We start from the raw sequence: 19,227 nt of genomic DNA on the forward strand, positions 1-19,227 counted from the left end.
CCCCGCACATATTTATACATGGCCCTCTTCATGTCTCCTCTCAGCCTTCTCTTCTGCAGGCTAAATATGCTCAGCTCTTTAAGCTGCTCCTCATAGGGCTTGTTCTCCAGACCCTTGATCATTTAGTTGCCCTCCTCTGGACACATTCCAGATTAGAGTCAAGATCTCCCTTCAATTGTGGTGCCCAGAATTGGACACAGTATTCCAGGTGGTCTGATCAAGGCAGAATAGAGGGGTAGCATGACTTCCCTGGATCTAGACATTATACTCCTATTTCTGCAGGACAAAATCCCATTGGCTTTTTTAGCTACCATATGACATTATTGGCTCATGTTTAACTTGTCCACAAGGACTCCAAGATCTTTTTCACACATATTACATGGAACAATTACTAGTGATCCGCTCCCTAGAAAAGCTTGCTCCAAAAGTTTCTGGTAAATACTGACTGCAGGTGTAGAGAATTATCTTTAATAATTCTCTATTAATAATACAGCTCAAAACATCACTTTTCCAACTGCTCATTTTGTTAGTTAGTTAGTTAGTTAGTTAGCTAATTAGTTAGAGTGTTAGCTGCCTTGAGTCCCCATGGGGATAAAGGTGGGGTATAAATAAAGATAACAACAACAACAATCCAGGAATACACCAACAAGTTGTTTTTTTCAAACATCTTCCAACTGCAGTTTTATAATAGGACAACAGATGGAGCTTTAGTATTTCTAAAAATCCATCATGCCATCCAGAGCTTGGATGTAATGCATTAAAAGTAACTGTACCGATTATCTTTGTTTTCATCAACAATAGCCTACACAGTTACTTTTAAAGGACTATACCAACAATGTCAGTAATGTAATTTCTAATCAACAAGCTGTTACGTGAAGATGTACTTAACTAGTTTTTAATTTTTTAAATGAATTTAAAAATATAATTTGACATTTCAAAGTAATGTCTTAGAGACACATTACATTATTTTTCACCAGACAATAATGGGTAAGAAAAACAAATTACTGACTTTAAAGCAGGCCTCTTCAATCTGCAGCCCTCTGGGTGTTTTGGACTTCAACTCCCAGAATGCCTGACCATTAGGCGGCAAGCTGGCTAGGACTTCTGGGAGTTAGAGGCAAAAACACCTGATAGGTTTCAGTTTGAAAAGGCCTGCTTTAAAGAAAAGCAACTTAGTGCATTAGCTCGGGTCATAACGTGATGACTTTCCTCTTACCTGTCTGAAGTGGATTCAGCTGAATTTGTTGAGGAGCAGTGAGCATAATACGGTTGTGTGGCGGCCTCAAGGCAACCATGGGAGTCTGTGTCAACGTCACCTGTGGAGGCCGAATCAATGTGCCTGGTTTTTGAGACTGCTGGATAACCTGTGAATATTTAGAGAGACAACTTTCAGGTTGGTAAACAAGGATAGGACAAAAGTTTTTTAAAAACACGTTTTGCTTCTGGAAGACATTAAACATGAAACAAGTGAACCATCGTTGGAGGCAACATATTTCTAATTAACAGGCAACAAAGAGTATGAAAACAAGGTGGGCCTACAAATTGTAAATGGAGTGTCCCTGTTCTTAGGAGACCAGTAAAGCCAGTGATGGTGGCAAGAATTTCTACTGAAAGAGTAACGCTGCTGTTTCAAGGCCTGACCATCCAACCCAGGTTCAATATATGAATTGAAACAGATTCACTTTTCAAATAACCAAAACAGGAATGTGACAGGTATTCACAGTAATCAAAACTGAATCAGATGTCAATTTTAAGACCCTTTAGCATCAAATTAAAGAGAACAGTAGTATTACAAATTTACATAAAGGTGGATATAGGGCACCTACAGACACCTTTCAATTAATTGAGTTCAGAATTGTTTTTAAGTGCAGGCCAAGGTCTTTATGCACTGCATCCAGTGTGCTGATCACCACTGGGACCACCTTTACTGGCTTGTGTCAGAGTCTTCACAATTCTATCTTTAAATCCTATTATTATTATTATTATTATTATTATTATTATTATTTTACTGACACAAAGACACAGTATGACACAGCAAACAAGATATATATGCTGGATTTCATATCACAAAATCACAAGTCGAACACCTCCCAAGCATTTAGGACTATGTGATGCATTTTCGAATGATGTGCACAGATCCAAATAAGGTGGCCTTTTGCAGTTGACAGATTGGGATTTTGTCAATGTGTATTGTTTTCAAATGCTGGCTGAGATCTTATTATTATTATTATTATTATTATTATTAATAATAATAATATTCTCAATAGATGACTCTCACATATTTATAAGGTCTAAAACGGATGTGTGGCTTACATACTATTGTAACATCTTATTTAGTTCACAACACCCATGAATCACTAGCAAGATTTTACATGCACTAACAAACACTGCTGGCTAGTTCTGAGAAGGAAAAGGATCCATTTTCTGGGAGACCATTTTCTGGTAGAATAAATTCATTTTTGGTTTACACACCACCTGCGTGGGCTGCCCTTGCTTGCCAACCCCAACTTGCGTCGGTTGCGTTAGACTGATGACCGGCTGTTGCAAGGTACTCGTTACGGTGGCGGTGGTCTTCCCGGCTGTCCGCTGAACCGAGCCGCTCAACATCACAGCCGTGAGAGCAGTCGTGGGCTGCGTCGTGGGCTGCTGATGCTGGCTTTGCTGAATAAACGCTGCTGAGTCTGGAGTCAGCTGTCTCAAGGCAGGCAAGCTCCGCTATAAGAACAGGAGAGAAACTAGTGTTATACTTCACTTCAGCAAATGCTAACATTCAAAACATTTGCTCAAACTACATATGCATCAAGTTTCAGTCATCTCAATAAGACTAGGCACATCCAAAAGGCACAGCTCTACACCCATGTGAATGGGAGCGCTGTGTAATAGGGGACATACGCAGTGTCAAGAATCCTTATGTCATCTCAAATCTATTTTTAAAAAATCCTATCGCAAGGAACAGGAAATCCCAGGATGTGTCTGCCACACTTTCTTCCACTGTTGAATAATTCACAAGTGACAGTGTTTCGCTCTCTAATCTGATGACAAATTTAACAGAAGTGAACCAATATCTCTGATTGTACTAACGTTGCTTTTTAACTTATTCAGTTAGCAATTCACAACAACAGAATGAGTGTAGGGTCACTGCTCAACAATGTTACATCTAAGCCAGGTGGACACTGAACCTGCATTTTCTTACAGTCTGATACACAGGAATACGTAAGTCAATGACATATTCCTGCATGATCTAGAATTCCTCCACAACGAGAAGTGGACCAGAGTAACACAATCAGCCTTCCCACCCAAACAAAATGATTTCTGCACTCATCACCCAATGATGAGAACCAAAAGAAACCCTTCATCACACACATGTGCATCCCAACAGCATGTCTATAATCAACATCACTAAGAGTAGAAAATCAAGTATAGTATATAAAGTTATATCAAGAGTTTTTCAAATATATCAAGGTATTATGGATACTATTTCAAGATCTATTTATTCACCCAAAAGTTTTACATTGACTGGATAGTCCTTTCCTATATGTACCTATAAAGTCTGATATAGTATCAGATTAGATTATTATATTTAATAAAAGGTCAGAATGAGCCCCCAGTGGTGCAGTGTGTTAAACCACTGAGTTGCTGAACTTGCCGACCAAAAGGTCGGCAGTTCGAATCCGGGGAGAGGGTGAGCTCCTGCTGTTAGCCCCAGCTTCTGCCAACCTAGCAGTTCAAAAACATACAAATGTGAATAAATAGGCACTGCTTTGGCAGGAAGATAACGGCAATCCATGCAGTCATGCTGGCCACATGACCTTGGAGTTGTCTACGAACAACACCGGCTCTTCAACTTAGAAATGGAGATGAGCACCATCCCCCAGAGTTGGATATAACTAGACTTAATGTCAGGGGAAAACTTTTACCTTTAAGAGGTCAGGATACTGGAACAGAAGACATTATCTGCTATGGCCTGACAAAAATGTTATCCCCATTGAGAAATAGTTCGCTTTCACAGAACCCATGTTTAAATTCTCTCCTTTTTAGAAGAATGCACATATAAAGGGGCATTGTGGCAATTCCCTGCTTTGTTGCATATCTCTCATTTACAGAATGCAACTACTATTCTTTTGTTCATCTGTCTAAACTATATTACATTATACTGCTAAAGTTTCAAAGTTACATAACTCTTAACATTTCCCAACTACGAAGAGTACTTGCGAATCTACTCCAAACTAAAGAAAAGCCTATGCCTGAAGGGAGAAAGTCTATACTCTGTAATCCTTGACTGCACAGATCTGACAGGAATGCTCAAGACACTGACTTCTGACAAAAAGTGCCTTATGAGTGTAAGCTTTGGCGTTTCATTGTGGATCCCACAGGACAGTCCAGAAAGACTGCAAAGTTTAACACATTAGCAACTAGAATCAAACAAAATCAGAAATGAATACATTTTGTGCCATAGTCCAATACAACAGAACCTTATCATAATTAAGTCCTAGGATTGGTTCCTAGAAAACCATCTGGAAGCCAGTCTTAGCCATCAAGCTTCTATTTGCTTCTGTGTTATATGATATAACACTTAGCATACATTACCATCATTCATAACACAGGTTCTACAATTTTAGTTGGTGAAAAAACATTTCCAAGCAGAAATTGTTAAAACTAACTCCAAGACTAAATACTCTACATACAAATCTTTACAAGAGTTACTATTGTTGTTTACGACCACAATCTGGCATTTAATGTATCTTTCTTGTAACGTCATTATTAAGAAGGACTAGTCCTACCACTCTGAGATATGACACAAGGAAGAAAGAACTGCTATTAATACCTTCAAGAAAGGCACAAGGTAAGGTTGAGGTGAAGAATTAAGTTCCCGGTATAACCTGCTGGTGAAATCTTCTGCTTCTATTTTTCCATCCTATAGGACAAATTTCACACTTAGACACAGATAATGAACACTGGCAATAAGATCTCAGATGTTAAAACCAAGAGTGGAGTACATGCAGCCCTCCACGCATTGCTGGACTGAAATTCCTAATTTAGTCAGCATAGATGACAGATAGTGAGAACTGTATCCACACAACATAGATCACCTCTTCCTTGCTGGAAAACATAAGTAGATCATTTAATGTGGAATTTTACTAAGTATATTAGAAGGCTAGTATTTAAGATATTATTTTAAAAAATTCAATAAATTAAAAATTAAACACTCGTATCTATCTGTTCTGCTCATAAGGTCCAGTTTCATAAACTATACTCCTTAGTAATCCCAGAACTGGTAAAGCATTTGTCTGTATCAAGAAGGTTGAGCTTTTTCCCTTTTTAGAAGTTTGGATTTCAAATTTGTTGACAAATGGTCCTCTAAAAAATAACAATTAAATATCAAAACACAAGCATCGCCCAATTAGCAAACAGGCACTCATAGAAAATAGGATTCAATTGCTAACTAACTTCAATGCAAGCTAGATACTGTTTCCTTGAGTTTGGATGTAAGTTGGATCCGTGGTTTGATCTAGAACAAAATTGAAGTTTTATTCAACTTTGCAAAGTTTAATTGAACTTCACATGCAAAGGAAGATTCAAGGAAAGGGATCACTACTGGTCATTCCAAATCACCTAAGCCATGATTTAAGTCACCACATGTACCAATCCAGTGTATTATCTTACCAGTAGGTTCTGAACTAGTTCTTTCACATTAGCTGCAGTCTCTGTAGACTGCTTTCCAGAAGAGGCCAGTTTTATTAACGTAGAGAGGAAATTCTTGCATTTCTTCACATTTTCCATGGTTTCCTGTTGGAGGGAAAGATGGAGAATCGAAGTAAAAAAAGAGAAAAGCGTAAATATACCTCCTGGGCGTTCTAGAGCCCAGGTCAAGTCTATCTTTTACCAACAATGAGAATCCAAAGTATTTTCACCCACTGCGTATAAACAGCAACCACCCCCTACCACAAATTATGGCTTTCAAAAACCTCAATATTCACTCTTTTAAAAACTGAAACCATTTCTGGTCCTTATTACTACAAAGAAAAATCCAAGATGAGCAACTTGAATAAACTTTCAGTTAGTTGTAGAGGGAGTAGCATTTCAGTGCTCTACAAAATTATTTACTCTCTCTTGCCAAGGCTAAGAGCAGAATGAACTATTAATACATGCACATGCATTTTTACAAATTTATCATTTATTCATATAGAAATTAAAATTGTTTGGATGAAGGCTTTTTTATTTTGGGATATCACTTGTGCATTGTAGTAATTTTCATCTTCATTTTGTGTTTTGTATCAACTCACTTAGTCAGTTCCTCGCTCATAAAGTTTATCATGGACCTTTTACTGTGTCAATGCAGTGATTAATACGCCGCAAATGTAACACAGAAAATAATGCATTTTTGTTTAGGAAACTAATAAGAGCTGGCTTTTGGCTTGCAGCAAACAGTTATTGGGATCTTACTGTGGCCACAGTTGAGGTTGCTGTGGCTCCTTGCACCGTCCTCTGAGGAGTTCCAGTCTGCACCGCAGTTGCTGTTCCTAATGTTGTCGTTTGTGCTGGACTACCCAAAACAATCTGAGGCTGCAAGGTAACACAGACATTAGCCAATTATACAAAGAGGTCATAAACAAAAAACAATTATACAAAGAGGTCACAGTGTCTACCACAACAGTCTTAAAACCTGCTTTCAGATAACAAACCCTGCTTAGCTATCCATCTGATTCAGTTTAAGAAGCGGCCGCCAGGTGGCACAAAGTGCTACCCGTTCAAATTGTCAACTCTGGAAGTTGATTAAAGGCATGTGTATTGCCTAAAAGGCAGAAGAGCACTGTGCAACTTGCTGTAGGGACAGTCACATGCACCTGTTTCATCTCTGCTTCTTAAGAATCACTCAAAATTCTTTCAAGGGGTGCTGTGTACACCAACAGAATAGGCAAGGGATATTAATTTAAGCCACAAACATTTCCTTACGTTGATTTGTCCTCAACTGCAATTAAACTATGTCTGCACACCTTCCACCTGTACACACCTTCCATTAGTGATTCAGAATAATTCTTGTGAATGTCTCATCACAACTGCTTTAGCCTTTTAGTTGTAAGTGGACCTAGGGCCCTTCCAGACAGGCCCCATATCCCAGGATCTGATTCCAGTTTTTCTGTTTATCCTAGATTATCTGCCAGTGTGGACTCACACAATCCAAAGAAAACCTGGGATCAGATCCTGGGTTATAGGGCCTGTCTGGAAGGACCCCTAGTGAGCAGGAATTTTCTGTGGTGTTCATACTCTTTAGTGTTTTCACCTTCACAAACGGTTCCTAAATGCATTATTTATTTCAGGACATTTTCATTGAGACTTCCCTTTTCACATGTAATGATTGGATGCTAACTCTTATATTACTGATGTAACATGAACTTCTCAGCCCTGATTAAACAGATCCACTGAATCAAAAGGAAGTTGGTATGTCACTACTGATGTCAGTTCCTTGATTCACAGGTTTATTCTAGATCCATAATAGTGAACCTATGACATGCGTGTCAGCACTGACACACATGGCTATTTTTGATTACACGCGGCCACATGCGGCCGCATACAGAGAAGTACACCTTATAAGAGCCAATCTAATTCCATCCTTAAATTTGTAAAAGGCTCTACAAATTTAACATCTGCACGTTTGAGCATTGTTCATTCCATAACTCAGCATGGAATATACATTTTTCTTATTTAAACTATAAATATTGCAAAATTGTGTTTATTTTTTCTCAAAGTTGACACCCCACCCAAGTTATGCTCAGGTTTTTGGCAAATATTGACACACCAAGCTCAAAAGGTTGCCCATCACTGTTCTAGATGGAACTAATAATCAAAATTAGGCCAGATGAGAGAAGGGCTACATTAAATATTATTCGGTGTTATATTCTGGTGATTTTCAAATTCCTGGCCTATAGGAAGTAATTTTTACACAGATTTGTCTGTCATACACCATGTTGATATACACAAAGCACAAGCACACCAGGTACAGTCTGGGATAGTAGTGGTTGGTGGACCAGTACCATCAGAGTGTTTCCAGGAAACTATGGTAATTCAATAATAATATAGTACATTAGTTTAAAAAAATCAGTTAGCCATATCTAATAGAAAGCCAGAGTGGCATAGAGGTTTGAGTGCTGGACTAGAAAACTAAGGTTCAAATTCCTGTTTGGCCATGGAAACCTACTGGGTGATACTGGGCAAGTCACACTTTCTCACAGGATGGCAAAGAGAAACCTCTTCTCAACAAATTCTGCCAAAACTACCTTGTGACAAGTTTGTCTTTGAATTGGCATGAGACTTGAAGGCACAGAAGAACAACGTATCTGATAATCTGAGAAGCCATGTACTAGGATGCAGTTTCAGTTTGAATCAGATTAAGTGGAAGGCATAACTCTGCTTCTTGAAGCACAGCTAATGGTTCACTTCAGGAGTAGAAGATATAAGGGCCTGCTTTGACCAATGTACCTGAACTACAGGCGGCCTCTGTAACGTTGTTGTGGGCTGTACAGTTGTCTGTGCCTGAGACACTTGCTTGATTATAGTGGTCGGGGCCACCTGCCGTGCGATTATAGGCGTTCCAGGAGCCTGCAAAAAGAATCCCAGGTACATTCAAAAAGGAGCAGCTACATATACATAAATCAATCCATTTGGAACACAACAGTCCAAGAAAGTCATTATATGTGAAGTAGGCAAAAACACCGTATCGTGAAACTCAGTTTAAATTTAATCTTGTGTGCTGTCTTCAGGTCTTCCCACGATGTGACCTGCACATTTAAATGGTTCACACTGCTTGACAGGTACATCTCACAGCATCAAATCTAGTCCTTATTATTCATGTATGTAAACCCATAAAATTATGCAAAACATTAAATATAAAAAAACCTGCAGATTAAAAATGTAAAGATTTTAAACAGAAATTGCAATAGTCAGGTGACCCCCGCTGTAGCTTTGAGGGCTGTAGATTAAAAAGCATTACTTCATCAAATAATACTATGATGTTTTAACTGAATAAAATCATTATAAACTATCATAACTGTTCACAGAATAATGCACATGTTCCTATCTTGGTGCCTTTATCTAAAACTATGAAATAAAAAAAACTACTTTTTATTGGAAATGTTCTGTCTTAACTCTAATATTTGAGATGAATTACTTTCAAATTCAATTTTAAAACCTCATAGTTACACCTATCAATTTAAGTCTGATTTTATATGAATGAGCTGCAAGGCATTTATAGTCCGAATCCCAAACAAAATTTCTCTCTAGATTTTCTGAAGAGGAACCATCATAATCCCCAGATTTATTTTTTGTCAGAAGCACACCTGGATATGTTACCATCCTGTGGGAGGCTTCTCTCATGTCCTCGCATGGGAAGCTAGAGCTGACAGAAGAGAGCTTACCCCGTCTTGCGGATTCCCCAGATAACATGGGGAAGTTTGGAGAAAGGTGCACTAAACACATTTCGATAGTTACATTGTACTAATAAATTGGTGGAAGGGGATCATTTATGATACTGGCTTGTACTATATGGGATGCTCTTGTATTAGAAATCTGACAGGCTCCAACTATTCTGAGTTTTCAAGACATGTTATAAAAATAAATCCTTCAACTTGACATCAATTTCTTCAATCTCATAAATAATATATGGTATAATAATTTTATGCTTTGTTGATATCTATCATTTCAAAATTCTTGGACCCAAACATTTTACAAAAATTGTAAATAAATACATAAAATATCCTGGAAATTTCCTAAGGATAGAAAAGTGGACTTTTAACAAATAGAAACAAGAAGAGACATACAGCTCCAAGAAGGAGTTAATGGGAAGGGCAGGGACCCTGAAACTGCATAATTACAATTTGTCTCCCAATATTTGGCATGGCACTCAGTGCAAAATTAGATTTTCCATGGAAACATGAGCTATCAACAAGGAGTTTCCAACTGTTTTTTTAAAATAATTTATTTGTAGTAAAAAACTACCATGGGAGGATATAATCAGAGGGACAACCAGACAGGCTCATTTATTTGTTTACGGAACTTATGACCTGCTCTTTCGTGGCTATTTGACATTCCCAAAAGATCTGAAAACAATACAAACACCAAAACTATAAAACATCTGAACAATAAACCAACAAGAGAACAGTGAAATGTTATGATCAATCTCCAACCAATTTCAAAAAAGGAGCAGCTTAAGGGAGAGGTAAACCCTGAAAAAGCGAGCAACATTAAACAGGTTTGGAAACAAGAATGATCTGGTCACAAAAGCGCCTCCTCCCCATATCATTTTTGTACTCATCCTAAACTGCTTTTCAAACCTACTTGTTGAAGGACTATTACTTCCTACACCCAAAGAAAAGCACCAGAGACACTGCTTGAGAGAAGGTCATCTACCAGCTCCTCCCTCCCTCAATTCTTCATTCACTGCTAAATACAAATAACAAATAAATGACACTGGTAAAATTTTGCATGTGTCACCCACATAATGGTCCAGTCTGGGCCAAAGTCAGTGTCCTGAAATTTCCTGTTCAGCTTATCCCCTTCTAAAATCACAATTGCTCATTAGAATCATATTAATTTCAGAGTTTTTACTTATAACTATCACATTTCTATCACAAACACTGGGGCTGAAACAGTGATGTCGGATCACTAAAGCATGGATCCAAATAAGTGTTGGCAGTGACCATTCTAATTTAAGAAGAAGAAAAAGCAGTATTTCTCATACCTATAGGTTTTAAATGTGAATTTGTGTTGGGATTATTTGCCATATACATATAGCTGTCTTAAGTGTATCCAACCCATAGCTCTCAATAGGAATTGTAGAAATTAGTGACTGAGATTACTCCCATCACAACTATCAACCTCTCCGCTTAGACCAGATTGGGAAACCTTCTTTTGCCTAAAGAACCACCATAGGCTGGTGGTTTCTCATCCCAAGCATAGACTCCAAAAATATGTCCCTTTTCCCAGTCTCCCTCTTTCATACTATGTCCTTTCTTTTCAATTCCTAACAGTATGGAAAACTAACAGTATTTCTTTTCAATTCCTAACAGTATGGAAAACTGAATGCTGTACCAAATTATGCAGATGTTATACAGGCAAATTAAGAAAATATTTGCAAACTTGAACATTTGAACCATTTATTTCAGCCAGGGATTTGATATTGTGTGTTTAGTTCCCTCTATCAATTTTTTAGAAATTGAGGTTTTATATGTACATCAAAGAGCTCTGATTTAGAGCCAGGCAATGAGACCCTTTGATAAGAAAGAAAAGTTTATCTCAATACACAAGGAAGATCTGGTAAAGTATAGCACAAGAATCTTGAAGGAACAGAGGGCAGCATCTTGATAACTCTGCTAACATATTATCAGAATAGGAAAATATTAGGTAGACACTCAGAATACAATGCAAGGCACATCATGATAGCTTGAGCCTCTGGATGAGGCTAACCCAGATACCCTCAAATATAAGAAAATTTAAGGTTGTCTTCTACTTACATTTCTCAGTGAACTGACCTGCACAGTCGAGAGCTGTACTGGAGAAGCACTGGTAGGTGTGGCAGGGCGAGGAGTCATGGTCGTTTGAGACTGGGACTGTGCATGTGCTTGGGCCTGCATCTGTGCCAAAGCATGTTGAGGGATCATCAATAACTGGCCATTCTCGCTACGCACCAGGACCATGCCTAAAATGGAAGAAAGAAAGCACCCATAAGAAATGAGATAGGAAACAGAAAGTTGTTCCAGGTATTGAAGTAATGAAGATGCAACTTTTTGCATAAAAAGCTGTAACAGACTCCTATAGCACCCTTGAAACTATGGTAACTCCAGCATAAACATTTGGGGGCTCTACAATGGACTAGAAACTTGTTTAGATATTTCTTTTTTTTTTCTCAACTAGACTCAATAATGTTGCATGGTTCCTTTTCTGTCTTTTATGCTGTCTTTGAATGCCACAATGCTGATAAAGTAACTGAATAATATTTCAACTGGGACCACACTGGGAGAGAGCATGGTTTGAAAGCAGAAAGGTCCAAATTCAAATCCCAGCACTACTACCGTAGTAGCGCCTGAGGCTTTGAACAGCTACTGTCAGCTGAAGTAGTGGTAAGTGGACTGGTTCATCATAAAACAGTTTCATATAAAATAGAGGGTTTGTTTAAAACAAGGGGGAAGAGTATTTCTAGTCCCTATAGTTGTTGTTGTTGTTGTTGTTACTATTATTACATTTGTGCCCTGCTTTATCTCTTTCAAAGAAGACTCAAAGTGGCGAAACCTAATTGTCCTCCCCCCCCCCCCCCCCGTCTCTACATTTTGAGAAGCAAGTAGTATTTAGATTATTAAATATAAAGCTGCCACATCTTGAAGACTCTGAATAGGTAAAAGAGGAATTCAAGCATATAAAACTCATTAACATTGAGTAAAGTGCAGTCAACATCAAGCATACAAAACTATATCAAAATCCACCCCAAAGACCACCTTAAACAATTTTGTTGGACAAATCTTGCAATAGCAAGAGAGATTTCTTCAGCAAGACAATTACCAACTTGTCAAGATGTCATTTTGTCGACTTGCTATTCCACACACCACTCTCATAAACCACTGGAAGCCCCTAAAAGCCTTTCTCATGAATGTCCCTCTCTCACTTTAAGTTAGATTATGGGAGAAGGACCTTCTCAACAAGCTTTGCCTATCCGCTTACACTGGAGGGCTTACACGAATGTCACTCAAAGCAGAAGAAGAGAGCAAAAATGACTACTGATATTGCAAATCAAAGTAAAGAACCAAAGCTGGGAAGTTTGTAAACTACTCACATTAAAAGGATCCACTTAGTTTGTTCTTCTCCACACTTTCCGAGGCACAGAAAGAAATCTGAAGGACCATGAATATTCCCTTAGCAGCCGTGTCATGCACAAACGTATTATGTGCTGCCAAAATCCTTTTTATAAAAGTTTAAGATCACAACCATATGACCAATTAGGACCAATAAATAGCTCAAATATCTCACAGGGAGTTTTGGGGGATTTCAGTTCAGATCTCCACTATCCAGTTTTAAGTCACCACATTGCCTGCTTTTGCAGAATTGCTTATCTTGAAAAATCACCCAGCTTTCTACATTAATTACTCCTGAATAAAATAAATTATTGGGGGGGGGGGGGGGGGTTACACACTCCATTGTGTGTACAGTTCACTCAAGCACACCTAAAAGCCACCAATCAATTAAATGCCTGTTTCATTAGAAATGGGAACACAAATTACCTAACTTCCAAATTAATTTTCCATAACAGATTTAGTCGCAAAAGTGGTTATAAAATTGTAACTGGCCTCCAATGCATCTGTAATAGACAGCGCAGAACAGAATTACATCCCCAAAGAAAAATAAAATGACGGCAAATAAGGCAGCTATTCCCTGTTCAGTCACACATATCTACTCTCTTAACCTGATATAATAGCTATGGCGGAATAGGACTAAAAAGAAATAACCAAACGTGCAAGTACTGGCCTCAAGTCTTATGAGCAAAACTAAAATACAGGAAACGTAGCACACTTAGTCAAGTATTATTCACCCACATACACTGTCAAGTACTGATTTGATTGTTCTTCCCCTGTTCACACTATCTCCACTAACCCATTCCTCACACACATACACATTCCCTGTCCTGAACTTAATGTCCTAAAGGAACCAGATCCATCTGAACTTCTGATAGGGTTAGTTCATGGATGGGAGACAACAAATGCCAGGTGCTATAAGCTGTATTTCAGAGGTCAAAACCACCTCTGAGTACTCTTTGCATAAGTAACAGGTGACACACAAACATTGTCCCTGTTTCAGGCTCTAAATCCTCGAAATAGGGGTTTGCATTTTAGAAACATTACTGCTTCTTCGTTTACCTATGACTTAGGTTGAGTGCTCCACAGAGACAAAGCTCCACAGTATCCTTGTGTGTATTTATACCTTCTGTCATTCACCACAAACCCTCTGAGCAGAGGACATAAAATAACCCCCTGATATTTCTGAGTCTCAAGTCATGCTTCCGTAGTCTGCAGCTAACAGTGATGCAATCCCCTCCCACTCGCTGTAAAAAGATCTACGGAGAAGCTCCAAAAACAATAACAAGGCTACATGTAAAGCATATCAAGTCACAATTTGCACATGTTTTTCAGGGATGTTATTATAATAAGAGTAGGGGTTGAGATTTTTAAATTTCATTTTTAGTGAAACACTTCTATCTTCTTATGAAGAAGAAGGTCAAGGAAATGAGGGAAAGGTCACACTAATTAGTTTACAAAACATATTTCCAAGTATTATATGACCCCTCCCCAGAACTAAAGCATCTTGTTCTAGGAGAACATCCTCATTAAAAGTGAAATTGCTATATTATTTATCATTCCTTTCTTCCATCCCTATATACATAAGTACACCCATTCTTTAAAAAACTGTATAATCATTTAATTTTTTTCTGGAATCATCTTTCGGCACACAATCCTGGACTGTTTCCATGAAATCAGCACACTGAGCCTGTTTTTTGTCATGATTGCTCTTATTGTTTTTGCAACAAATATGTAGCCCTTACTGATGTGTAAAGCCAGGTAAAAAACAGAAATTAGAAGGACAAATACACTGAATAATGGAGTTATTTCTCTTTCTAACAATCAAAGGAATTTGTTTCAAAAGTCTTTATAGTTAACTGTGATTTCCCATGATTCGCTAATTTCTCCCCATAACAAAGTACGCTTAAAATAAATAATTTGTATGAGATGCATCATCCAGGTTTTTGTTACACAAGATCCCTATTCTGTCCAAAACTGAACAGGCAAGAGGAAAACAAAAGTGCAGCACATCTTCTGGATTCTGATGGTTTATAGTATATGTTATGCACCATTTAAGTCTCAAGTTATCTCCATTCTCGGTTGGAATGGAAAGGTGACTTTACTCCCATATTCTGAAAGTAATTTAACCAATTGCTTGCCATCTATTCTTCAGAATTGGGACCCAAAATGGCTAACAATTTAAAAACAGATACAAGCTAGATATTAAAATAGATTTGAAATAATTCAATCATTAAAACAATTAAAATAGATTTATACAATAAATAAGAAGCTGTTTATAACAATTCTACTAAAATAAGACATCCTTTTCTGTTTTAAAAGCCTGTCTGAATGAAAAAGTTTTAGACTGCTGATGGAAGGACATGCAGAAAGCCATTCTGGCTTCTGTGAGAAAGGAGGTCCAGAGCCCAGGGGAAGCCACTGAAATGTCCCCATCAACAGTGATGGCATTGGAACTGAGAGAAGGACTCTTCCTAATGATCTAGAGCCCTAACAGGCTCATACCGGGGCGGGGGGGGGGGGGGGGGTGTTAGTCTGGGCCAGAGCCATATAGGACTGTATAGGTCATAACGAATACTTTGAACTGTTCCTAGAAACAAACTGGAAGCCAGTGAATTTGTTGCATCAAGGGAGTTGCGTGATCCCTGCAGCTAAAAATCTGGCTGTAGTTCTTTGCACCAGCTTAAGTTTCTGGATATTCTTCAAAGGCAGCCCCAAAGTAAATCACACTATAGTAATTCAAATGGGGTGTAACTAATGTATGCCTAGAATACAACACCTGTGTCCGTGTATCTGTTTAAATTAGGCTGATCATACAATCCAAATAGGTAGCAGAATAAATCATCTCAGTTAAGTCAATATCTGCAGCCACAGACATATGTTTATCAAGTTATTCAGCAGAAAAGCCATCAGCTTGTTCAGTGTCACATACTCTAGAAACATTAATTTTATTTGTTACTTGAGGCTATTCATAAACTCTCCCACTTCATCTGAATATTAACTGAGATGAAGTGAGAAAGTCTATGAACAGACTCAAGTGGATTTTATTAAATTAGGAATCACATGGGGAATGTCATAAGCAGGAAAATTCCACCTGGCATTTCCCACCCACCTACCCACCATGATGACAGGCAATGAATATAATCACACGATTGCCTTCCTAAAACATAATATTCAAGTTAAGTTATTAACAAAAGGTGCTTTAACTTTTATTAAATAAGCATAATATCCAAACACTACTATTTGAAGCTTCTAGTACTGCAATTTTGATTTTAAAAATGAGCATAGAGGGTCATATTGTTTTCCCTTCTAGCTTGAACATTTAGAACATGACAACACTGTAAACTTAAGAGTTATCTCTGTAACCATGAAGGCCCAACACTTAGAAAAAAACAAGAATTCCAGTTAGAAGAGGTTTTTAACAAGGTTATATTTCATACTGAAATAATATGAGGACTTTTTAAAAATATGAGGACTGAAGTATGGGTAATTCAGCATTTTTCTTCAGATTTAGAAGATTTAAAGACAATGAGTAAGAGCTGAGCTAACTAGTTAACAGCATGGTTTTCAAGGTCCATTTCAACACTATCTGAAGAAAAGTCATTTGAAATGTGGTGCTATAGGAGAGTTTTAAGTATAAAATGGTCTGCTAAAAAGACAAGTAAATGGGTATCTTGAGAGCAAATCAGACCTGAACTTTCCCTAGAAGCCAAGGTGACTAAATAGAGGCTACTACATTTGGAACATATGATGGGATGACATGACTCAATGGAAATGACTATGAGTAAAATAGAAGACAGAAAGTAAAGAAAAGACTGCACTTCAAGTGAATTGAGTCAATTAAGGAAACTACAGGTCTCAGTTTGCTAGACCTGAGCAGGGTTTTTGGAGGCCTTCCACTCATAAGATCATCAAAAGTCAAAACCAATTTGATGACAAATGGAGAGGAGGCAGATACATTTAAAGACAGTTGAGAAATATGTATAAAAATGCATTGTTAAGATAGGTAATGTTTTGAACCTTTACAAACAGTAAACCCAGCCTTTTTTCTAATTGTGTATCCAGTAATCATCTTCCTTGATTCTATCATTTGCTGATAGACCTGTGCATTGCATGTTTTTACCCTATTTCCCCTTCCACTCCCTCACCCCTATTGTGCTTCATTCAGTATTTATATTTATATTTTAAATGTACTAAACATACCAAGTTTGTATGAAACTGTAACTTTTATTTCCTGTGCTGGTGTATGACCAAAATAAATGATTTGATTGATTGATGGGAATATATGTCTATGACTACAGCTTTCTTTTAAGGCAATACCAATAACTGGTTTGCTTTTGCTTTTTCACTAAACACGATGTGAACATGCACAGAATACAGCTTTAGTCACAAGGATCATGAATTGGTCATAGGTATATACTTGAAACTTCAATGGTAAAGTGGTAATTCTGTGTGAAGCAAGATTAGAGAAGGAAATAAGGATAAGAGGACAAAACAGAGAAAAGGTTGGGGGAGCTGGGTATGTCCAACTTAATAAAGATAGGACTATGGGGTGGCATGGTCAAACTCTTTTAATATTTCAGTGGCTGCAACAAAAAGGAAAGTGCAAGCCTGTTCTCTGTTTCCTCAAAGAGTACAACTAGATCTAATGGTTTTAATTTACAGGAGGGCCATTTTCAATGGAACTTCAAAGGGAACTTCTTGACAGTGAGAGCAGTTTGGCAATGGAACCACTTGCCTAGAGAGATGATGAAGAACTCATTCTCTAGCTGTTTTCAAAAAGAGGCTGGAAAGCCACCTGATAGGAAGACCTTAACTGGAGATGCTGCACTGAGCAGGGAATAGGACTTGATGGGCTCCTTCTACTCTATGGTTCACACTGAAATAGCCAGGACTCAGAAGAGCTGAACTTCAACTGGATTACATGCTCGATTAATGCAAGAAATTAAGTGTTTCTATAAAAACCTAAGTGCCTCTCACTCGAGAAGTTGGTATTTTTATGCCAACATGTAAATACCATAGTCAAACAAAAACATTCTGCCCATTTCCCTGTCACATCCCTGCATTCATTAAGCCTAGAAAGAAACAGTGAATCAGCATAGATCTTCAACACACTTCAGGCTGAAAACAAACACCTGCTGCTCTTGAAAACATATATCAAGTGCCACTTTCAAAAATTGGCCACCAATGTTGGGGCTTCAAAGAGAAATTAGGCATATTTCAGAAAGGAAACTGACACAGCTAGGAGAAAATAGGTAGAAAGAACAGTAATACAGAGAAGATAAAAGAGGGCTGAATCTTTACAGTTGTGTATCTATGCTGAAAGGAAGTGCTTTTAACTTTTTTGTATCACTTATTCTATTCAAAATTCCCCTCAGAACTGATGTCTTTCAGAGTTTGGGGCATATCCCTGTGTGAATGCTAAATTAACTTAATATATTGCCTGTGTCAAGCAAAGCTCACCATCAACCTACACAAACAGATTTGTGTCCTAAAATATATCCCTTCCAACTCTTCAGTAATTATTGAACAAATAAACTTGTCCTCCTTTACTATCCTGTGTCATTCTGAAGCCTAAACTGAATCAGGTCAATTTGGACTAATTTTGTCAAATTAGAGCCAATTCAGCCAAATGCAGTTTTAGAGCAGCTGGAACCATCAGAATATCCAAGCATTAAAGAATAGCAGAACAAATCTAGTGAGTCACTAATCAAAGCACAGAACAAACATATAAGAAAAATATCAAGGTAGTATGATCCAGAAGGAAAGGAGGGGAGATCAGCTTATAAATATGATCTAAGCTCAGTATCTATTTCAATTTGTTTCCAGGACCACCCCCATGGACACCAAAATCCAGAGATGCTCAAGTTCCATTATATACAATGCAATAGGAAAGTTGTATTTTTTAGACAAAATAGCAAACAATTTTAATGTGATGGACAAAGCCTGAAGATCTATCAAGTGGCAGGAAGCTACATTAGCACATGCCTACAGATCAGCACAGTGTGAGACAAAATCAAAGTTTGATTTTTGGAGGGTTTTTTTCCAAATATTTTTAATATTTAATAAATGTTTAGTTTTTATATCTATTTTATATACCAATATACTCAGGAGTCATAGAAACATTTCTCAGGCTGAAAAGGGTCACAAATTGAAAAGTTTAGGAAGCCCTGTTTTAGAGGGCGAATGCGGCCTCCTGGGCTTCCAGAGTTGTCCACCCCTGCTGTAAAAAGACCAGCAGTCAGTGGTTTGGGGACCAGCTCCAGTTCACAGACCACCACTTGAGCAGAATAAATAATAATGGTGATGCTAATAATAATAATAATTGACTTAGAAGACACTGAACAGATTGCGATTGAGATGCAGAGTCAATCTTAAGAAATGGGGCCTC

At 37.8% G+C, this 19,227-nt stretch overlaps 1 protein-coding gene across 2 annotated transcripts in view; it reads right to left on the reverse strand.

Moving 5' to 3' along the window:
* TAF4 (TATA-box binding protein associated factor 4) overlaps nt 1-19,227 on the reverse strand; it is a 92,528-nt gene that overhangs the window by 24,465 nt on the left and 48,836 nt on the right. The window contains exons 3-9 of one of the 2 annotated variants that reach the window (XM_060772001.2): nt 11,526-11,692; nt 8,479-8,598; nt 6,445-6,564; nt 5,665-5,787; nt 4,826-4,915; nt 2,473-2,715; nt 1,217-1,364 (exon numbers count right to left, since the gene is read on the reverse strand). In XM_060772001.2, coding sequence (XP_060627984.2) covers nt 1,217-1,364; nt 2,473-2,715; nt 4,826-4,915; nt 5,665-5,787; nt 6,445-6,564; nt 8,479-8,598; nt 11,526-11,692 — 1,011 coding nt within the window. Of the gene's footprint in view, nt 1-1,216; nt 1,365-2,472; nt 2,716-4,825; nt 4,916-5,664; nt 5,788-6,444; nt 6,565-8,478; nt 8,599-11,507; nt 11,693-19,227 lie in introns of both variants that reach the window. The other variant, XM_060772000.2, reaches the window with a different exon arrangement.

This window comes from Anolis sagrei, chromosome 4 (genome assembly GCF_037176765.1).
Source record: "Anolis sagrei isolate rAnoSag1 chromosome 4, rAnoSag1.mat, whole genome shotgun sequence".
Lineage (NCBI taxonomy): Eukaryota > Metazoa > Chordata > Lepidosauria > Squamata > Dactyloidae > Anolis > Anolis sagrei.